This window comes from Heliangelus exortis, chromosome 10, assembly GCF_036169615.1.
Source record: "Heliangelus exortis chromosome 10, bHelExo1.hap1, whole genome shotgun sequence".
Taxonomy (NCBI): domain Eukaryota; kingdom Metazoa; phylum Chordata; class Aves; order Apodiformes; family Trochilidae; genus Heliangelus; species Heliangelus exortis.
In genome coordinates, this window is record NC_092431.1 from 15,350,026 (window position 1) to 15,374,138 (window position 24,113).

At 38.9% G+C, this 24,113-nt stretch overlaps 1 protein-coding gene across 2 annotated transcripts in view; it reads right to left on the bottom strand.

The window, feature by feature from the left end:
• Positions 1 to 233: 233 nt before the first annotated feature.
• The window catches only part of ARHGAP10 (Rho GTPase activating protein 10), a 140,759-nt gene continuing 116,879 nt past the window's right edge, over positions 234 to 24,113 (bottom strand). The window contains exons 20-23 of one of the 2 annotated variants that reach the window (XM_071753700.1): positions 23,857 to 24,019; positions 11,407 to 11,526; positions 10,035 to 10,126; positions 234 to 1,031 (exon numbers count right to left, since the gene is read on the bottom strand). In XM_071753700.1, the coding sequence (XP_071609801.1) occupies positions 943 to 1,031; positions 10,035 to 10,126; positions 11,407 to 11,526; positions 23,857 to 24,019 (464 nt within the window). In that variant the 3' untranslated portion in view covers positions 234 to 942. Of the gene's footprint in view, positions 1,032 to 10,034; positions 10,127 to 11,406; positions 11,527 to 23,856; positions 24,020 to 24,113 lie in introns of those variants that run through there. The other variant, XM_071753701.1, reaches the window with a different exon arrangement.

Genomic DNA, 24,113 nt, shown 5'->3' on the forward strand with positions numbered 1-24,113 from the left:
CAAGACAGGCAACAAATAAAATGCAACGTACCTCCAGGATGCACAAGGATCATAGGCAGAGACTCTCTTTTTCTTTTTGGCTTCAGCATGCTGAGGAGGTGCCTATTTTAAGTAAGAAAAGTTTCCCATCTGTTTTGGAGCCTGCTTGTGGCTGACTGCATACAGCTGCCAATAATGATTTTACATCATAACTTACAGAACCAGAGCAAAATATTCTCCAACATAGGAATGACTTAGGTCTAATAGCAAATAACATTTTATTTCATTTACAGTGATATTTTTGGGTAGCAAAGGAACCATGACATATAGGAGCCTGTAGTAAAAGTTCATGTGTCTTTTCTTTATAAAATAAATCATACACACAACATAAACGAATGTGTTCTTTGAAGACATTTGAAAAATGTCATGTCTTGATAACAATTATCTTACCTACTGATATCTGTCCCATACTGTCTACTCCCCTTTGAAACATAATTTAATTGTCCATAAGATAGCTTTTTTTTGTCCAACAGTATTTTCAAAACCCAAATAATACTCTCTTAAAATGCTGGTTATTGATGCATAGTCTCTAGAACACTAAGTTTATAAAAATCTTCAAATGATAGTTGAATCACAGATCAACCAAATGTTTGATTTTAAATGCTAGTTATCTTGCAAACAAACATATACCACTTGTGTTCTTTACAATTGAAAAAAAAGCACCCCATCAAAAATTAACATATCCCTCCATCCCTTTTTCTTGTTTCCCCATCCATTCCAACCCTTAAAGGATCTCTATTGTAATTCATATTTGGCAACACTTATTGTCTTTATACAGATTAGGATCTTCAACCCTTACTCAGGCTCTTCGTTGATTAAAAGCAGTCACAATAGTAGAGAGCAGTGACTATAACAAAAATCCATGGATACCATGTACACCTTCTTGGCGTTCAATGCACTAAGCTATAAAAACTGAACATAATTCTGTGGAATAAGTCCTCTCTTGCCATTTAGTGTGCCTTCTAGCCATCCTGGTTCTCTGGAAAATTGCACTGCAAAAAAAGACAAAAAGAAAAAAAAAAAAAAAGAAAAAAATTAAATTACTGGATCTTTCTATGCTTAAATTCGTTCCTTAAGCTTTAGCTCCATGACACAAGGCAAAGCATCTATAAAAACATCCAGTCTTCTGCCATGACCAGTTTGAGAATCTGGCTGGGAAGGATGAAGATAATTATTATCTCATCTGAAATACTTGTATAATATAGATGTTTGTACTATCTTCTGCAAAGTATACATGGTGAAATAGCTTTTAGGTGCAGGAAACTTCCTTAAGGAAACAACAGTTCAGGGAACTTGGGATGGTTTATAAAACAGAAAATCTAAATGTCTTTGGGGAGAAGTTAAAATTCACCTTAATCAATGGGAAAGAATTTCAGTATGTGGGGCCAAAGCAAGACCAAAAATCTGTCTGGAACAGAGGTGAGGAATCTGGAAGCTCAGAACCACAGAAAAATGGCATAGGATGTTCCTCTGCATGAAAAGTATTGTAGGGGAAACAGAAATAAGGCAGATCTCACTCTGACTATCATCTCTTCACAGACTGGAGCTGCTATTGGAAAAGACAAAATCTGCATCCTTCTTCTGGTTAAATCCTCTCCCTGAAATTTAAAGACACAGTGCTAATCACAAAATGTGAAGGAAAGGCTTTTGCTCCTTACTGCTCATATTTATCACTGCCGATTCCAAAGTTTATGCAGGAGTCTCCATGAATCTAAAATAAGAAAATTTTCAGCTCAGACTCGAAATGCCCCCCAAGTTGTTCTCTGAGCAACAGAAGTAATAAAATCTGGTTTCTGTATATATTTTGACCATACTTGACAGGAAGTTAAAAAAATAAGCACAAGCCTAATTTGTTTGGAAAACAGAAGAAAAATCTCTTCAAATTCCCCTATCAAATTCCTTTTTAGACCATGATACATTTACCTACTTATGTATGTAAATAAAATCCCACACTTTTAGCAACCTACATTATTCTCTATCTTATTAATTTATACTTACAGTGCTTATGAGACAGACATTATTTAGGGAAGAGTTCAACAATTCTGAAACATGCTGCCAGCCATGTCACTGCTTTATTTAAAACACATTAATACATTGGAGAATGTGGTATTTGTAGCTTTCCACAATTCAGGGAATAAGAATTACGAGAGAGCAACATTCAAAGTCTCCCTTTCAAAAGCATTTTAAGGCTCTACATTTGAGCACTTAAAACATCATTTCCCTTCGTTTTTTCCTTGTGTCCCATTATTCTCAGACAGTACAGCAAGAAACTGTGCTCCGAAACAATTATTTAAACAACAGCTGTACCTGCACAGAATCCAGAAAACATAACTGCTTTCAAATGATAGCTTAGATTTAGATCAAAAGTCTGGGCTTATATTTATAATTAATTTTTGACAGAAATATAGCAAAGGGGAAAAAAATACAGAGAAAAATACCTTTTCGGATCGCTGCACACAGGGTAACTTACATTACTATTAGCAATTAGCAGCCCCTCCTCTCCCTTTGTCATTTTATTCCACAATTACATAGTACACATGCATTTGAAACTGCATGGCTGACACCACCTCCCTCCAGAAGCTCCACCATGGTGGCTGTAATTCTACTCTTCCCAGAAAATACACCTGCAGCAATACCAGCCAAACCCCTCCCTGCAATTTCCTCCCATGCCTACAGAGCACATCTGTAATGCAGGGAACAAACTCCAAAATGTGGCAGATTAGGAAGAAAAACACCTAGAAAACCTGGAAATTTCTGCTTGTCCTGTGGAGCTCCATCTTAGTTCACATGGGTGAGAGGATAGGTACTAATGGTGGATCTATAAATCAAAGACATCTTCAAAATGAAGGATCACTGAAAGGGAGGGAAACTGACATTTAAAGTTGCCTAAAATTGACCCTGGGGAGAAAATGCTCAAACTGTGTTGAATCATTTTGCTCAACACAACAGCAGCTTTCAAAAGAACTCTTTCCTAAACAAATTAGAGAACATAATAGTGAAGTCTGCACACTGAAGCAAAGAGATGGTGCATGATGGCCAAGCAATTGGCTTGAGAGAAAAACTCCATTTTCACCCTAGAAGCTGAGATAAGGATTATTCACCTGCCCTCTGTGCTTGGGCAATGAAATACGTATGTTACACAGTTGAGGGTCTTGTTACATGCTAGCAGAAGTTTCTTGTAGGCTATGAAGACTGAAGAAAGAATTAGCTGTCAGCTTACACCAGCTAAATTCATCATTTCTGGAGTTCAGTCTTTTTCCAAAACACCCCAAGAAGCAGTTCTTAATACTCAGCAACTTATGTTGGGTAAGACTTCTGCCTCCATTCAGATCACCTTTCCAAGAAGGGTGAAAAACCCACATACACCACTGATTCAAGCAAATGCTAATCATGGGGAAGCTGTCCAAATGCAAAGCTGCTTTAAGTGGCAATGATCCTTTTTATTTTGCTAATCCATTTCCAAAGTTCAGTGCACAGCAGCATTCATTTAAAAGAAAAAACACTTAAGCTCACAAAAGGCAATTTATTATCGTGCACAGCACTTCTTAAACCCAGGGCAGGCTATTTCTGAAAAAAAATATCCTGCTCGAGAGATGTTCTGTAGTGTCCCCTTTCTGTCATTTCTTCTCCATCAACAGTGGTTACAGTTCTTAGCACAGCCCTGCCTCATCTGAAGATCTTTGGCTGCAGAAACCAGGCATTTGGCCTTAAAACTACAACTAATGATTGAATCAAGAATCCCCTAGGACTAAGTCATGTGCTGGCTAGGGGCAGGAGGGGAAAATATTTGTAGTATAAAAGATACAAAGCAGAGTATTAAAAAGTAAATATTCTCAGCAAGGTTTCACAGTGGTGTAGCAAGACTGCACAGCAAGACCAACCACGGAACAACCATCAAAGCCATCATCTCTTAGGACAACTGAGACAGCAGTGAATTTGAGAGACCAGAGTGAGATGGGAGCTTCCTCAATAGCTGATGTTGCACAGGGATTGCAGCAGCCTCACTCCAGTGGAGGTGAAGGGTAGAGAAGGAAAACTTCTGAGCATCAGTCCTGGTGGCACCATGGGATGATCACACCAACTCAAATGGACAAACACCACCAGACTTTCGATTTGCAGTGAAAGCTCAAAGTAAAAGGTTTTCTGATTTAATCTAATCAAGAAACACAGTGAGGTCACCTTGGTATTCACAGCATTTCTTCTTACTTTTTTTCTCCATAGGGAATAGCTTCAATATTGCCAGTGTTATGATTATCTAACTGCAAATACACAGAAATTGCAGGCAGCTCTTCCCAGAGGCCTAGGGCTATAAGTAGACTTTTTTCTGCTTTGGCAGCTGAGAATTTTCACAGGTCTCAGCTACAAATGGGACCAAGACTCGTGTCCACCATGGTATTAGTTTACTGCCTAGGTGCCTTGGCAGGACTGAATCAGACACTGATTCCCACTGTTTGACCCCAGTGAGCTGCATAAGTGAGGACTGTATTTTGTGGGTAACAGAAATCTCACTGCTAAAACCACTATGACACCAGAATACACAGCCATACAACTTGAACACACCAGGCAATTTTTCACCAAGAAATTAAATTAAAGCAACAATTTGCGCTCACAAGTACTCCATGTTTAGAAATCCCTGTGGGTTTTTTAAACAGTCCCTATGGGAAAAGTTGACCGCAGAAATACCCAAACATGTAGCATGCTTAAGGGTAATGTGGAATTTGAAATTTAAAAACTTGGTCTTTCCTTTAAGTATGCTGTGAGTAGCAGAATTACCTTGTGGACAGAACACAGGACTAGGAGTCCAGGGGTCTTCTTCCTGCTCTGCTAAAGATTTTCTGTGTGACCACAAATATCCAGTCTGCCTATAAGAGCTCAGGCTTGTGAACAAGAGCAAACATACTGATACCTTACAACAGATTAGCCAAGGTGGAATTCTACTTGCAAACTGAGATTTCTCTCTACAGGAGCATCTAAGCTCACATTTCAGCTGGTGGAGATCAAGTCAATCCAGTAGCCAGACAGAGTACCTAAAGATTAGATGGGCTCATTCTAAAGTAGAGGCAGGTGGCTGGTCAGCTGAATTACTGCAGTTTCCTGTGCTATAAGTTGGTGACCTGTGTGTATCCCCCCTGACACCTGAAATCCCTGACAGTCCCCCCCACACACACCAACTACAAGGTAAAATGTAACAGTTTAAACATCTTCCATTTTAACATTTCTCTTCCAGAGACCACTACTTCCACAACACTGTCGGCCGGAGCAAAGCCCGACTGGGTCAGACTCATCTCATTTTCAGTGACTTTTTAAAACTTCTAGCCAAGTCAAGAGGAGTTTGGTGGTGCTCACCTGGTGTTCTTTATTGGTCAACTGACTGCAGCATTCAGCAGCAGTTTGAGGTAGCTATGTCCAAATGGCCTGGAGGTATCTAATAGCAGAACATCTGTCCAGAGCCTCTATCCTCACTTTCTCCAGGTGTAAAATGGAGATAATTAACACACATGAGTGTTTCCGAATGCTTGGAAATCCACAGACAAAAGGTGCATAAGAATGTAACTTTATCCTCATTTTTACCTGAACAAAATAATTATTTGCACATAGAGTGCAATACAGTATTTTGGGAGTGCTGCTTCTCTGTGATGTGAATCCCTCACTTGTCAGCACCATGGTGCAAGACAGCCCAGAAGCCACAGCACGAATAAGAGGGAAGAGAGTGCATGGAGTCAAAGCCAGGGACATTAACTAAGGCTGGCACTTTGTTACATTAGGAAAGATAGAAAGGGATGGCAATGGCTGTGTGAACACAGCTTTTTGTGTTTCTGCTGTTCTTGGTAGGGACAACCCCTTGCCCACACCTTTCCCGAGGAAAATTACCGTAACAAAAACACTTTCTCAAGTTTTTCCCAGATTTTCCCTAAAACCAAACTTGAAAAATTGTAAAAATCTTTGATGAGAGCTATCTTGACAAGTTTTCAGGAAGCCTTCCTGCTAGCAATACTGCCAAGGAATTTTGTTGTGTAAACACCATATATCCTATCTAAAAAACTTATCCCTAGTGAAATTCCCATTTACTGACATCTAAGCAGTCTCTTTCAAGAACCAGAAATCTAATAACACTTGGCTCCAAGGCTGGCAAGGTTTCAATGCCAGGCAGTCTGATTATTCTTTCCATGATTATTGGGAATAGCTGCTTCAAGAACAACAACAAAAAAAATACACAGCCAGCATATGTCTCTTGCAATCTCAGATCCTTCTCTGCTTCTTCCCATATGTGCCCTTTTCCAGCTGCAAGCTCTTCAAGCTTTGCCTCTAACCACTTGAATTATATTGTTATGTGCTGTCAATAATATAGTCTGAAGCAACTGGGAAATAAAAATATTGGCACAGATTAAGGTAAACTGAATTGAAGATTTTATTTTTGAATCCAGGGGATATAGTTCAGATTACATTATTCATTTCCATACACAATTCAGTTAAATATAAAGCTGTGCCTTTTCTTTTTAACTTACCAGATGGCACCTTAGCATTTATATTCTATGACAACTTAATGGAAAGACAATGGGATTTGTGGCAGTGCATTGTACATGCAATATTAAAAACACTTGAATATGCAAATGTTCATTCTATGCAGATTCCTATCAGGTGATGTAAGGCTCATCTTAAATATTAGTAACTCTAACCTTGTCAGCCTGAGACACAAAATGATTTTTTTTCCCATTTAGAAATAGGAACTGGAGACAGGAGTAAAGGTTGAACTCTTACCTTCTTGCACCAGTATTGCAGGGAGCTGCTATGACAGGTGCAAGACTGTATTTCACTAAATGCCATTATCCTGTCTCAGGCTGAAGCAGCCAGATTCACCCAGGATAATAACAGGTAAGAGAGAACTGCTGCAATCAACATCTATGGAGCAAGAGAGACAAAACAGAAGAACAGGGAAGGGAAATGAAAAAGAGAAGCAAACAAAGCAGAATGAGAGGGAAGAGAAATGAAAATTAACAGTGAGAGGTGAAAGAGACAGGATTAGAAAAGTGAGACAGGCAGGGTGGAGAAAGGAGAGACGGATAAAACCTCCACTAATGCAAGCAGCACTTTTTAGTAGATGTTAATTTAACAGTTACTTTAATGGGTGATAGTAGCTGTATGTCAACTTGATTGATGCATTGTCACTTTGATAGTTAAGGTTATTGGTAGAGCTGCAGAATTGATGTATTATTACTTTAATTCTTCATCTGGGGGCTTTATTAGGACATATGGGAATTTAAATTAAGGAACTAAAGAACCTGTATTGATTGCCTGGAATCTGATCCCAGCAGAGACACAGGGGTGCCTAGCACAAAAGGAAAAGGCCCTCGTGAAGGCACTGCAGAGGTTTCAGATACAGAGACTGCTCTGCTCCTTTAATGAGAACAGCTTCCTGTGCTGCCAGAGCCACCCCTGACACAATCTCCTGGGAACCATTGTGGGATGACCATTACATTATTAGGAATGTTCAGTTGCTGCCCTACCACTTGTGTATTCTCCTTTTTTTCTGCCAATCCACCTAAGGCTGGAAGCCTCACAGAACAAGGACAGTGGCTATAAAATGACCAGGATTCAGTGGAAGAAATCCAAACAAATTTAGTTCAAGAAAGGTGATCTTTCCCATTGGAAATTGGCAATTAGGTTTTCAAAATGCAAGACACATGACAATTTCCCAAGTTTCCAGCCTTATTTGTATGATGATTTGGAAAAGGAGTTTTACAGTTGAAACATTTCTCCCTGGCTGAGTCAGATTCTGCACTTGGTTTTGGACAATCCAACTCTAGCAGAAAAACTCAACTGAGGCTGCAGGGAGCCAAAGCCATAGTAGCTTTGTCATAACTTCCAGCAATCCCTTTCCACAAGAAAGGAATCTTAACATTGCTGTCACTGAAGCAACTGCTTCTTAAAAGACTTTGTTAAACCACACCAACACAACAGGTGTGCAACCCTTGCTGTTCTGTGTCAGAAATGCCTTTCTACCCCATTCACTAGATTTTTTCCTGTACATAGCTTCATGTCTGCTGAAGAGCCCTATCAGTAATGTTTTAAAAAAACTTAAATTAAAATAACTGATGTTAGAGACTTCAAAAAGAGCAATCATTTAGATAATTCATCTTTAAAAGGTTTCCCACCTAACTTGATTCAGAAGTGATTTGCCTGCAAGGCAGCTCTAATAGGAGACATCAAGTATGATTTTGTAAGGTGAGTGCTAGTAGATAAAAACCTAAAGGAGACCCCAGACCAACTGAAAAAAAAACAAACAAAAACAAACAAACAAAAAAAAAAAAAACCAAGAAAATCTGACACAGTCTTACAGTTTACTTGTTTGGAAGAAGGCAAAGAACAGGAATGTTTCTGTGCTGTCTGCTTTAAGATAGGCATCACAAAGAGGGGGAAGGAGGTGTCTATTGTCTGTGCAATTTTGTTGTTATACACACTAAAAATGTAAGATTCCCCTGAGCTTCCCATTTATTTCAGTTAAATTAGGAACATTTTACTGGAGTTGGGGAGGACTTTCACCCACACACGTTTGATCCAGTGCTAACAGAGTTAACAGGGAGCATCTTGGGAAATACAAGACATTTTTAGTTAGCCTTTTAATGCCTGCAGGTTGATGTTTTCCAGCTGTTTTAGACTGTGAACCTCTCTCTTTTTACTGCTGGATGTGAACTGGAAATTTGGAATACTCCTCCTTTATTGAACATCCAACCAAAGATTCTCACATGTGGTATTTGCATGACTGGGCAGTGCAGTCTCTAAGTGTGTTTGGTTATGCAGAATTACATACCAGTTTCCCTCTGGAAAGCAGGTATCAGATTTCTGACCTGGTAGCAAGCTAAAAGCTGGCAATAGATGAGAAGAAACCAGGAATCACTGCAGAATTTCCAGATTCTGTACTGGCCAGCATGCCTCTCACTAGCCCCCTGCCTCTAGACACAGGGAAGCATTGGGCAGCAGCCTCAGTACTCACAGGGTACTCAGAGATACAATTCTCAGATTAATTTGGATCCACTAGTCTGCAGAAAACTTGGATGAAGATTTGGCCAAACTTAAGTGTCTTCTGCTTTTCAGTATGAATGTATTTTTCATCAAGGTCTTCTAACAAACAACAGCCTTACCATTTTATTGCTATGAATTAATTTTTGCTTTGAATTATTATTAAGCTTCATTCAATTGCTGAATCTGTCCAGGCCCTGTTGAACCATTACAAATTATCTCTTTCTTACAACGAGAATTTCCTTGTGAGAAAACCAAAATATGTTCTAACACTGTCTTCAGCCTCTTCAGAGTCTGTGTTCATCATTTGCATAAAGTTTAAAAATCAAAACGGTTCCTATCAGTCCCTGTGCAGTTGCTGGAGCTCACAGAAGCAACAATCTTGAGCACAGGAACCACCTTCTGGATGTTCACATGTAATACTGTATTTGGGTCCACTGAAATCTTTAAACACAGGCCTTCATTCTGCACCTCAGTGAATTTTCCTTTTTCTACAAGTACCTACACACACTGAGGCACCCCTTGATCCAAAAAGTAAGCACTGTCTTTTCTCTCCCATGGCCCTGTGATTTACCCAGAGATCTACTTGTCTGAAAATCCTTAAACAGATTTTTTTTCTTTAAATGAAAGCCTGTATGTTACTTTGCAATGATAGTTCACATTTTAAAAAATAGCTTCATAGGCCAAGATGGTTTTCTCTATTGCTGAATAACCTTTTTCTAGTACTACAGTGCATTTAAATGCTACTGAAAAATTAGACCAATCAGAAGTGTCTGCTCACTAGAAATCACAGGCAATGCCTCAAAGTGCTAAGATACACTGAGTAGCTTCTGCATCCCAGGAATCTCCTACATCACCAACTGTGTGCTGTCAGCAATGTACACAGAATGTTCAGGATCGGATTCTCTTCCGAAGGTATTTCAGCAGTTTTGTCAATTTGGTTTTCATTGCTCTGTATTTACTTAAGCAGTACTTACCATCTTCAAAAATTGCTCCTATCTGAAAGGATAATTCAGAGCTGTGTTCTGCTTCACATGGATAAACTGCTCTTGCTTTTCGGTGGGCAACGCTGAAAAATGAAATTATGAACTGTGGTCATTATTGGCTGCTATGAAGACTCTCCTTTCTCAACCATTCTCTCTCCATTCTCTTTTGAAAATGACCAAAACTTTAAACACAATCTCACATGCATCATCACAAACTTATAATTCATACATACAACTTACTATTGGCCTTTCTGAGTACCATCCTTCCAGCTTTATACACTCTTATTTTCATGATAGTTAAACTCGACTTTCAACTACAGGTAAAATATTGCAAAGTGCTAATCAGCAAGGAAATCAATAGCAGGCAAAGCGTACTAGGTCTATGGACTAATCATCTTTATATCTTCTAAAATGTTTTTCTTTTTTTTCATGAATCTTGCAACTCAGCTTTTCACTATCACTGTCCAGAATTTGCTTTCTGTACTTGTGTAAAATTCAGTATTAGTAGACTGCTGAAGTTCTTGGTTTGTCCTAAATGCAGTGAGTTTTCTGACACTTCAGGCCCCCACTTCACCCTTTTAGAGGTGTTCTCAGGGTGTTCATTAATAAGCCCAAAGTACTCATTTCTCCAAGTACCATAAGCAGAGACCTTGGAGTATATCAGTATTTTTGGTACATCTTATTTAATTTACGCCTTTGCAAATTGACAGTTTGCTGCTGCCCACTTTGTTTGCACACAGCACTCACACCATTAAATCATCATTTGGTTGATCCCAGGTAACAACTACATATAAAACATTGGTAAAAAGTCTCTCTGCTGCAAAGAGCTTCCAGTCAAACAGGCAATGCAGTTCTGCTGCAAAATGCAACCAGTAATGAGAAATGGAATTTTGTTGCCAAGTGTTGGAAAGAATTAATGAGTATAACCAAGTACTCACATTAGAAAACAAAACATAAAATTTGAAGGAAAAAACTGAGATGGTGAAAAACTTCAAAGGAAAAAGTGATAAAACTACAAAGGATGAACAACAACATGGAAGGATGCAGAAAAAGGATGGATGGAAAGCATGTCAAAGGAGTGAAAGAAAAACCAATGAAGCCACAGACACAGGTAAGGGCATTGGAAGGCTGGAGAAAATTAAATTTGACATGGGTGGCGACAGGAAAGAAGGAATCTGTATTTTAAAAGACACTGTAAGAGAAACACTGCAGTAGAAATAAACTACTAATTGACCACCCAAATTAAATTGTGCTTGAATCAACCAGCAAGCTACTGTTTCAATCTGTGTGCCTTCTACAAGGTGTTCAAGGGAAAAAAAGAAGGCAAATAAATAACCAGCAAAAACTGAAGTGTACATCATACCTTTCTACTGCTCTATCACTCCCAAGGGCAGGGTTAGGGAAGAAGAAAGTAGATGGTGCAGTATTTGTGGCAGCTGGAGCATTCATCCACGAGACCATCGATGGGCGGCTTTGACCAGGACTAAGAGGAAATATATTGAAGGCAGAATTAACAAGGTGAGTAGGATCTTTTCCTACCAAAATGTTTGAATCTTTATAAATAGTTGCCTAGTTGGAGACTCAAATTCAAAGCCAACAATAATGTTGAGCTGATTTTGCAGACATGGCCATTGGATGATTCTGCGTTGCCTCCTTGAAAGTATTTCTCCTACGTGCCTGACATCCTAAGCTAAGACAAATTACCTGAGATGTATGACATAACCAATAAAAAGAGAAAATTCCACATTCCTTATCTAATAAAGACAGATACAATGAAACTGGATATAGCAAGCTATTATTTGAGCTGCCACTTTGCCTTTACAAGCTTTGATGAATCTATTTAAAAATCTTCTCAGCACTGAGCTAAGGCATGTACGATGGGGAAGATTTCAAAAGAGGCTGCAGTGATGACAGCGTTGGGATCACGATCCTGGCTCTGGATTGAGATCTCATTGGCATAACTGCAGAGATACTGCCTCAGTGCCTGCCCTCCTGAGCACACTGTTCAAATATGGATTAAATCAATGGCTCAATGCATTAGTTGCATTCACAAGAAGAGGAGAAATAGCAGCTTAAGACTTTTAATAGTCATTGGAAAACATCCTAAGTCCTTCCCGACATAAAGGATGTTCCTAATTTTACACCTTAAAGAACTGAAGTGTTCCAGGACTGAATTCCTTACTTTCACTGCCTGAACAGAACAACAAATTGTCCAAACTTTTTTAAACCAGCACATCTTTGGAACCAAGAGCTGGACTTCAAGAACTTCGTAAGCATTTAAAATCATTTGCACACAGATTTCACACAGGAATCCCCAGCACTCAGAACTGTAGGCTTTATAAAACAGCATTTATCAGTTCAGCTTATTCCAAGATTAACCTCTTAGGTATCATAAATCTGCAAAGTACCACCATAACCAAGGAATCCAGCAAGTCAAGGTTTCTGTAACGGTATAAATGCACACCTCAACAAGGTGGATTGACCAAAAGTGAAAATGGAGTCAACAATTACCTTAGTTATAATTGTAAATTAATAAAAAGAAAGCCAGAAACCTAACTTATATAGCTGATTTTAATCCTCTTGTGCACTGGGATATTTAATTTATAGAAGAAAGGTTCCCTATTGCTGGTTTGCATAACACGGTTTACAACAAAATTCGACTTCTACAAACTGATTTTCCTAGCCAGTATGTTCCATAGGATGTATATCTCAAAGTAATTACATAGTTAAGCAAACATTTATCTTGCTTATTCATTTTTACACTATAAAATTGTGAACGGCACATTCCTTACTTAACGAGACAAAAGTTTTTCCTTGGAATCTGTGTCAGGCAGCATTTGGATGAAAACTGGAATTCACAGTGGATGAAAACAGCATTCTACAGTTAATTCCTCTAATAAAAATGAGACTTAAATCTGCTGGACTCATAACTGGAAGAGTTCATCAAAATGTGCTCTGCTTTAAAACTATCAGATTTAATAAATAAAGGATAGAATCATAAGTAGTAAACTCAATGAAAAGCTGGACTGTGTTGACTAGAAACACTTTTTGTGCTTTGGGAAGAGGATATCTAGACTGCTTCACTGCTTCTGACTCTTTAACTACACCATCATTTACCTCACTGAATAATTACCTATCTTTGAAGATGAGCACCTACACAATTTTGTGTTTTACTCTTACCTGGACTTGTCCTCTTCCTCCCTTTTTTATCTAATAACTGAAAAAATTTCCTCTGGAAAAAAAAAATCACTTCAGGTAACAGTTACTCATTCAGAGAAGAACATAAGAAAGTGAATCTCAGCGTTTGTATTATTTTCTTTAAATACTCAGGATAAAAAAACTTCTCAGCTGCACTGTAAAGTTTATAAAGTTTGCTAGAAAGTAATTATTTCTCCCTAATTCTGCACACAATTAACTTCTGAACAGAATAATTTTAACTGAGTTACACAAATGTGAAATTCAGACAAAAGTTTCTCAAAAGCAAATTTAAAAATTATCCTACTTGTATAGACTAAATTGCTCTAGTTAAAACAATCCTGATATTTAAAGAAAAAACATTTTCCTTGTGCTCTTATTTATTCAATTCAAATCCCACAATAAAATTGGTGTCAGGCTCATTTAATAATTTTAGAAAGTACTCCAAGTATATTGCCAGAAGAATATTAAAGTGTCTCTAATGCAAACTAATCATGATTCAAGGACATTCTACCAAGTGGTCTTCTCTACTGCATACCTCAGATTTCTGTTGTCTGGTTTTTGAAAGTGAAATATTTATTAAATATTTCATAGAAACAAACAGCATATTGATGCATGCAAACTGATCAGCTCTAGAACACTGCCTACAGGTAAGGTCCAGGATTAATGTTTTCAAAACACTTCTCAGAATAGAAAAGACACCAAAGATTCCTTCCAAGCCAGGAAATCATTGGTCATTCATAAGAATACGTGGACTGAACACCAGATGATTTCTCACTGAGACTTGGAGAAGAAAGAAAAAGAAAAGAAATAAAAATAGCGTGCCAATAAAGAAACAGAAATGAAATAAAACTTGCAGATTTATGTCATGGCATGTTCATTTCTCAAGTTACAGACTCAACAAGAAGGGTAATCTATCAACTGACAAGACCACACTGTCCCTTACCAGGCAGCATTATACAAAAGCATGCAAAAACTGGCAGGTTTTCTAAGAATTCTGAGGGACTCCAACAGTTCTAGTGGAAAAAGGCTTCAGAAGTGCAGGTACGTGGTGTACTGGGCTGTTCCCTCCCCCCCAAAAAATAATAGCTTTAAATATTAAAGACATTCTAAAATTTCAGGGTGGTTTTGTTTCTTATTATTTTTTGGTTTTTATTTACTGTACTTGGCTATGTCAGGAACCACTTTTATATTAAATCAGGTTTTACTCTATAGGAAAAATCAGTTCTAATGTGTTGTGGAAGCAACAAACTGCTGGATTTTTATTTTTTTTTCTTGAAAAGATTCTTGCTACTAAAAAGTTACCTTGGTATAAAGCTTTGCACACCCTGTTTATCAAATTGATGAGATATTAGAAAGTATTGCATATCTCATCATCCTAAGGGCTAAAACTAAGGCAATGCCTTTTTTGTGGGAATTAAAAAAAGCACAACCCATCTCAGTCTCAGAATAAAATGCTATTGTCTGGCAAAAGGAACACTGGGGGAAGGGAGGAGGGGGAAATGGGCTTACTGAAAATAAGCTAGAGATTTTGTACTGATATTCAGAAACAAACTCCTGAAAATAAGATTTTATTGGATGTTTATCTGTCTGGTTCCTAAGGTAACACAGCTGAAGAGCACTCTTATCTTGAGAGCAAGGAAGAGACTCTGGGAAAAGAATCCACACTGCAACTCTTGAGAGAAAAAAGGTTGTTTCATGGAGAGGTTTGGCAGCCCCATGGCTGTTGTGTCACAGTGTCTGCCTGACATGAACTTAAGGGAAGTGTTCTTAAAAGGCTTCATTATAAGATGATACAGTATGTCAAAGGTGTCAGCTATTTCTGATTCCATACACAATCCAATACTCTCCACCACCAGACAACAATTTCCCTGCATGTTAAAACCCTCAAGACCTGGTAAGGCTGGGGAGCTGAAAAATACATGGACAAAATTCTGGAAATTTTCATAGTTGTGGCAAAGCTGGAGACAAAAGAGGAGAACAGAATATATATGTTCCCCCTGGAAGGAAACTCCACCCCCCAGATTTAAAGTATGCAGCATGCACACAAAACTCATATACACAGAACACATCAGCACTGAAACAGAGGTTTTGTTAAATTTGGATTATGGAGTCTCAGTAAAGCAGCAAATGATCTTTCACACCAGACTGGTAAGTCTGAAGCTAACTCTGGTAGCAGCTGTCCTAAGCATTTTAAAATGATAACTCAAACAAAGCAAAACTGAAGTATGTACATCCATAAGTTTATAGCATACTGCTGTTCCTTTTAGGAAAAAAAAAAATGAGGTGGTTCTGTTCCCTGGAATCATGCACAGAAAAGAAGAAGAGGAGAAGGAAAAAAATACAGAGAACAAACTTCAGTTCATCATAGTGGTTGAATCCACATCCCTCCTTCTCTGACCACACATACTGCTTACTCTGTGCTCACACTTTGGTGAGAAGACACTGGAAGACAAGGAGATGGCAAAGTCTGCTCTGTATGAACCACATGAGTAAGTTATATTGTGCCTCTTTAAAGGGAGCTGCAAAATGAGGGCTCTTGCTCTGCTTGCATAACAAAAGGGTACCAAAAGAAGTGTCCCCTCCACTAAACCAGGCTCTCAAACTGCTGAGTCACTGAAGAGGTGGCAGCTGAAACAAAAACAAACTGCAAAATAAGCACTGTGAGCAAATACACTGATAAATACCTGGGCTGTGCCCTCTGCAGCTGTGCAAGCATCTTTTATTGAAGATTATGGCATTAGATATTATAGAAAGTTTTCAAGAGCCTGAAACTGAATTCACTCTTTGTGTATGTAAAGTTGCAAATTCACACTACTGCCAGAAAGCACAAAAAGAAGCTATTCCAGTTTTAAGAGGACTGCTTATGCAGTTTACTGATGTGGATCTGACACGAACTAATTCAGAACTCAAACACAATTAATAGCTACCTCTAGGTCTTATGTTATGTCCAGATCTCTATTTCTGGCCTCCTTTTCCATCTAAAGTCTCTTTAAACAGCAGCTTCCTCACAAGGAATTTAAACAGCTTGAGATTTCATAAAGAAGAATTGGATTCTTCCCACATTTGTCACGAAGACCCTGAAAGCACTCAGGGTGCTCCACAGGCAGCTCTCATGATGGCTCTCACAGTGGCTCTCATGACCATTTTGAAAGCCTCTGTGGGTTTAAAAAAAACCCCAAAATTATGCTTCTAGTGTAGCAAGTATGCATCACTGACCTGGGTAACAGAATATTTTACTGTCAGGACAACCAATCAAGAAGAAATGCAAAAGAAATTAAAGACCAGGCCATTTACTCCACCCCTGGCCCCATGCATATTCCTGAAAAGCCACTTACACAGCTGCTTCTGTTTCTCTACTGGGGTTTGAGTACCTCAGCATTTGGACTCTGTCTGACAGGGTCCTAACAGCAGCATCCAAGGTGGATTTCAGTTTGATAACTGTGAATCTCACCATTCTGAGCTCAGAAACGTAGCCTCTTCAGCAAGCCATGCATCCCAATTCACATACATACACAGTAAAAAGGTTTGAGAGACTGGATGTTTTCCAACCCCTCCAGCTGCAAAATCCCCAAGGCTTTTAGAGGAAAGGAGAAAAGGGCAATATAAAACAGATACTCAAGACATTATCATCACCTTGAGGAAGGCTGCCCCACATCCTGCACCATGACTTCATCCAAAACAACCATCAGAAGTCATCAAGCTTCAGCTCCCCAGGAAACCCAGAGACCCTGCAGTCTCAGATCCCAAGATGAACATTCATTTTGATGAAGACAGATCCTTGAAAAAAGGTAGCATGCAGATAATGTAGGGGCACTTTCAGCCAAAAAGGAAGGCTCTGACTCAATTCTGAGAACTCAGCATGTGCAGGATAAATCTGTAAGCTCTGGAGATGAGCTGTGTCACAGGGCCTTGTACTGTGAGTAGAAACAGATCTATTGACAGCAATGGGCCTGCTATAGCAACAGATTTTTTTCTTATAAAAAAGCATCCTCAGAAAGATTAATTACAAACCATACCATGGCCAGGAAATACCAAGTGTTCAGTATTTTTGGATCATTTCAAGGTCAAGTTAAAACAGACATAAGGCAGTTCTTGGTGTTTTAGAACATGACTTGTAATGTACCTCTCAAAAAATCAGTCATCACGACAAGGGAAACCTACACTCATCCATCAGAGGGGAGCTGCCATTACAGACAGCACTCTGGGAAAGGCTGAATAAGACAGATCTTGTATCAATAAGTGGTTCTGGACCACTGGGAAGTCAGTGAAGAGCTTGATGCTCACCCCCATCCTGATTACTGAAAGATGAGCAAAATTAGTCCCTTACTCTGAAATTCTGGAATTACTGCAGGTAGGCTAAGTTTGTGAATTCAGACATTTCAATATTCTTAAGACCAATATTAGTCACAATCTCCTTTCCCTCTAGGATAATAGGAAGTAGCTGCCTTATGACACCCCCACCCCCCTTTTGCTAGGATTAGAGGAAATCAGCTCTACGTCTGCAGGGAAGGATCTCGTGTCAGAGCAGCACCTCAGAAAAAAAGACTGGTTACTGATGTGGGCATGTGGACACATGGAGATCAGACAGAGCAGAAACAGAGTCCAGTACCTAACCTAGACATCAAAAGGCAACACCTTAGTCAGGAGAGTCACAGGAGGTGCAGAAATTACAAGGAGGAGGTGGAGGTCGGGCATACCCAAACCTTACACAGCTTCAGAGAATCAAAATGCACTGGGAACTGAGAGTGCACAGGCTGTACAAAACAAACAGAATAAGTAATATTTTCTCTGAAGAAAATCTGTTGCAGGACCTGGAAGTTTATATGTGTTAAAACTCAAGGTTTTATGGTTTAGAACAGGATATGCTTTTATTTCTCAAAGAAGAGACATCAGTTACCACAATTACCTGGTTTTGGCACAGTGTAGGTTAGAACTAAAAGTAAACAAGCCCCAAACTCTGCTCAAATGTAATAATTTATGATGCATAACAAAACAGAATTGGGAAAAGTCTTTTAAGAGTATCTAAACAATATAAAACGGGATGAAGATTGATATAGGAAACCAAAGCCATATAGTAAATTCTGTAATCAAACCACAATAGGTGCAAGAAGAGTTCCCCTCACCATTTTTAAATTGAATTATATAACTTAATGTGTGCCATTGCATTTTTTGCACTATGACCTACTTCAGTACAAGAAGATATTAATGACAAAATTTGTTATCTTTTATGGGCTCTATACTTATATTTAGATATATTTATTAGACACAGATGCATATATCTAGTTTAGCTATCACTGTATCTATATATTGTTTGCATGTAGAAAGCCACAATATTATGGGGTGAAAGTCAAACCATATATCACTGGCTTTCTATTGCATGCAAAAGGACAGACTGACAACTGCTCCATGGTTCAATTGCACTTTAAGAGCTATCCTTAAGCCCTTCTATTATACCTCTCCAGTCACTATTATCAAAATAGCTCGAGGACAAGGTCAGAAAGAGTAGTCAGCTTCTTAGCATCTGAAATCCTGATCTCCTCTTTGGAAACTACGTATTAAGAATTAGTAAAAACTTGAGTTTTGTACACCATAGGAATAAAAATCAGAGTGCATATTTTTCACTGTCAGTCAGGAAGGCAGAAAGTAATGTCAGTCTTGCACCCTTCAGTGAAGAGCTATCAAGCCTCTTGTGGGAAAAAAAAAATTAAAAAAAAAATGGCAGATTTATTTACTTTTTGGACAAATGTTATAGGAAAACCAGAAGCTGCATAGGGGACAGAAATTAAGCCACAGGTTGAATTCTGCAACATTTTGTGCTTCACACTGATTTTCTGTGTGGACTCTTCTATGATGAGATGTGACACTATAAGATATTTCACAGAAATATTGCTATGACTCTCTGTGTGGCTCAACTATGAGCTGGATAAAAGGAACTAATTTGGCTGGTTTACAGTCTTTACCAGAGCAGAGTTAGAAACAAATACCACCACCCCACAAACCAGACCCACATCTGCTAACCAGGGAAGTGAGAAAGAGGAGCAAGTAGCAACATCCATACCTTAAGCAAAAATTGCCAAATAAGTTGGAGCAGCACTATGAGAACCAGACTGCATTCAGTGCATCCTTACACTTCGGGCTTCCTCCCCTTTTGAAGCAGAGACAGCACTAAGTATTCACACCAAGAATGCACAGTGTCTTACATTCTCTCAACTCACACTATAGCTTACTTAGCACCCATTTTTCTGTACAGGCAAATCCTAAGTATGTAGTTCCTGCCCTTTACCTTCTTGTTAAGCCCTGTCCTCTGCTACTGCTTTTTTTCGCTTCCTCCATGAAATATGGGGGGGAAAAAAAATTAAAAATTTCCCACTTACTACTGCTACAGGTTATTTACACCAACCTGTTTCTATTTTTGTCCTCCTCTTCACCTCACTCTTGGCTGGATGGCTCAGTTTTTTATGGCAACCTATTTCATTGCCTGAATTTCCAGCAGAGTGTCTTTCTTTACTCAATCCTTCCCTTTTCCACTCTAAATCTTCATCTATTGTCAGCAAATTCCTGGTGCTTCTCGTGATACCGTTATGGGGATAGTTTCCCTACCAACACTGCCAACTGCCTGCCCATTGCCACAGAATCTGTAAGGAGCAGTGACCTACAGCATCTTCCACAACAGAAGAAACAACAAAAATATTACCAGGAAAGAAAGAGAGAGGAAGAAAATGTAAAGTCATTCACCATGAGATACTTGCAATAATCTTTCCTCAGATCAACCAGGGTTTGAAGCAGTTCTGAAGGAAGGAGCAAAGGGTGGACTGAACTCCCCAGGTAATTTGCAACTGTAGGGTAGACAACAGGTTGAGAGAAACTAATGGATAAAAGACAGATGCAAGTTTGCTTGAGTAGAGTTGGGATATTTTGTTTAAACCCAGGTCAGAATAACGTTATGGGCAACTCACAAAATATATTTATTCCATATGGGGGGAATAAAATGTTACAATAGGGAACCTACTTGTTAAATGCAAAGCGCAATCCTACTTTACAGACTTTTATATAGGGAAATTCCTGAAACAAGGAATATTGCCTGTTTTCCAGTGTCTCAAATAGCAGCAGATGCCTCTGTGGATATCTGTGTTTCATCTAGATGACACTGCTTACCTCCAGAATGCTGGCTACGGTGGCATTCTGAATTAGAAAGAACATGAGAGGGGCTAGGTGCATTTAACTTGGGAACTCTTTTCTTTTTGCCCAGAACTGACTGTGGCTTTGAAAGATATAATGAGAATTTTGAGAATGTAGCACTGGTGAAACTATACCACCATTAGTCCCAAAACAGTGAAACATGCTCTCCTCCCAGAAACCACCTGGAGCTCTTTCAGAGCAAAGCAGACCTTGACGGTGATTCCAGTGGAATCTGAGATAGAGAGATGGCTGAACAAGGTTAATTCTGTAGCTTGAGGGCAAGAGTGTACAGGCACTTGAAGCAGAAAAGAAAAAGAAGGAATGCAAATGCTTTGGTTAACATTAAACTAAGATTGGCATTGCTGCTCTATCCTGATGGGAAAAAAATGCCCATATCAGTGGAGAACACTACAAGGAAGGAATACTCTATCCAGCCCAAAACCCTAATTATCAGTTTGTCTGAGGTTAGCTTGCACTAAGTCCTTGGACAGAAGGTGTTATCAAACAATATATATTTAGGACAGTGCAAGTGGAAAAGGCAATTTGCCTCTGGGCTATTCAGAGTTTGAAGCACATGTCTACATGGACTACTTGGTGACTTTGTGATTGACACAGGAAAAAAAGATCTCTGTGTTCTACCACAGAGTGTATGTAAAATGGAATTTATTTATTTTTAGCATTTGCTTTAGATAGAAGTGTAAAGTTAAAAATATTTTCTGGAAAAACGTTGAAAAAAGTGTAGGGTTCAAGACAATCTTCAAGGAGCAAAACTTGGGTCTCCATTGGGATCTACCCCTGCCATGGGCAGTTAGGAGCCAACCATCACCCAACTGTACTCACCCCTCCAGCAGCACATAGCAACACAGGACATATGTCTGATCCACACAGAGCTTTTGAAGAAAATGTAGCATCAGGCAGACATACACACTTGTAGACAGGAAAACCAACAGCTTAGCAGGGCTTCAAAATGGCACATATGTGAAACATCACCTTCCAGTTACGAGTGTATGGATAGCACATCTTTAAATACTGACATGAAAACTGAGCAGTCAAGGGCTTTGTGGAGGACATTCCTAATCAGTGCTAATGTCTTTGGTCTATGAGCTTCTTCCACCACTCTGACCCTGAAGTCCCTGCCTAGTGCCAGCCAGTAGGTGAGGGTGTATTTGCTTTCATTTGGTGCTCCTCTCACCATGCTAGAAACTGTAGCATCCTTTGTTTTTAAAGCTGGGACAAGGAAAGGACGTGCATCCCAAAAAACTCTGCCAAGAAACATCACAGTGACAACAGGTATGGTTCAGGAAAAAAACAAGCTTTTCCTTTTTTGAAAAGAAACACCAAAAAAAATTCTTGCTATCCATCATGTATTGTTGCTTAAAGCAAACTACTGATGTAATTAAACCAGCCTGAGAATATCTGCTGTATCTTCACCCAGAATGCAACATCCCTTCCCCCAGGAAACAATGCAAGATTCTATTCCACCAGAAAGTAGTCACCATCACCTTGTTGACTACATAACTCCATAGAGATTGATCTCTTACAAGTAACACCCACATGTTTTAAACATCAGCTGAACCTGAGAAACCGGATCCTCTTGTCTTTCCATCTCCTCTAGAGTAAGTATGGTATTTACTGTAGCTCACTGAAGACCTGCAATACCATTTTAGAGAGACTTTAAGAATGTTTTTGTTCGTTTTGGCACGAAATGCAAAACATTTTGAAATCTTTTACAAACAGAAAGGATTGTTCTCCATCTAATTCTGGGATAGTCCAATTTAGGAGAACAGTCTATGAGCAAAGCAGAGTTCAACAGGCAATGCTACACTTCCTGGAGCTGTGAGCCCTATCACAGCTCAACTATGAGAAGTTAACCAGCACCTTTCCCTTCCCAAAAGACTCCATGATGCACAATGACTGCAGAACTCCAAGTCTCTTCTCTATTTGTGGTATCAAACTCTGTCATCAATATGCTGGGGCTGTTCTGGGGGGGGTTGTTTGTTTATTTTTTTTCTTTTCCTAAAGTCAAGGCCCTCTGAGTCATCAGCACTGGAAGGGGAAAAAAAAGCCACTTTGGTGGGAAAAACAGAGGAAGGAATGTACTGTTCATAGACTATTCTCTTGTCACTGTTCAGGCTCAATACAGAGATAGCTCTCAAGCAAACTTCACAGACAGGTGAGTGAAAGAAAGAAACTGATGTTTCAAATAATCTAGGCACGTATACCTTGCACTTTTTCTTTTCCAGACAGAACTGTTTCAAACTGAGCACAAAACCTCAAGCCATCAAGTTTCCAAAACAGCAGTCCCATATAGTTTTCAATGAAAATTAACACACATAAAAATGCAATATTCCTTCAAACACCTGAAGTTCCTGAACCCTCTGGATAAAACCTACACTTCTGTCTTCTGTTCCCTGAGGTGATACTATTAATGTTCTGCTAACCCTATATTTCTTTATTAGCTGTGCTTGCTTTCATTGACATCCCAGTTTTATGCTGCATACAGGGTGTTTTCCACACATGCACATTTTTCATCTAATGCAACTTACTGTTAATCCTACCCACTACCAGTGGACAGTTCAAGTGGATAAGGAAAAAGCAACTTTAGCTCTGTAACACAGAAACAACACTCATGTAAAATACCTACAAACCTAGAATTCTTGTCAATACATATGAGAAAATATTGTTCTACCTAATACATTGTAACAGATCTTTTCTCCAGACCTGCTCCTTCCATCTTGGCACTGGAAGCTGGAAAACTCTGTCTTAATATGTTAAAGTTTGTATGAATATCAAACCAGAGAATTCAATTCAAGTTCAACTTCTGATTTAAAAAAACAAGTAATGTTCAGCTTTTTGTGTATCAGAATGGAATATATATTACAGGGATAAGACTAACACTGTACCATCATATTTTGCTAAATTGAAGTCATGCTCAAAACTTAAACATCTTTCATCAAAAAATGAGCTTTTCATTTAAGAGGATATTAACAACAGCAATTTTCCTGGGCAATTTGACACATGCTTGTTACAGTATATTTATCCAAACCCAAAATCTGGGCCCTAAATCTCAATTCCTGCACCTGCACATAGTTTAACACTGTCTTGAAATAAAGATAGGGTAATAGATGATATAGAGAATGACTTACTTATTCATTGCCTAAATAGAGTTTAAAATTTCATAGCATGTTACAGTAAAATGCACTAGGTTTCTGTAGAAAAAGAAAATTCCTTTCTTACAAACATTTAAGTAGCCTCTAGGCTCCAGCATAAGATATAAACACATCCCTTTTTATAGCAAAAGAAAACAAACCCAGTTATATGCAATTTCTAAAAATCACTTCCACCCAAACTGAAAAGGGAAGCATTCTTCCTTTGCACAATCAAACCAATGGAAAAATTGTCAAATGAAAAAATACTTAATATTCAGGTTACTTACAGATTTGATGTCCAGCCTGCAAGATCTCCGCTGTCCATAATAAGGTGATTTCCATCCAGGAGCCTGGGAGGGCTACTGGAGAAGGCAGGTGTTGGAGACTGGGAAGAAAGAGAATCCATGCTCCCAGTTGGGGTGTCTTCTCTGGGAGAGCTGTGGCTGTCAGCTAGAAAAGAGAGCACAATTCAGAAGGATACTAAAATAACCTTCTCATGAGCCAAAGAAGCTGCTTTGTTAACAATGTCCTGAAACACATACAA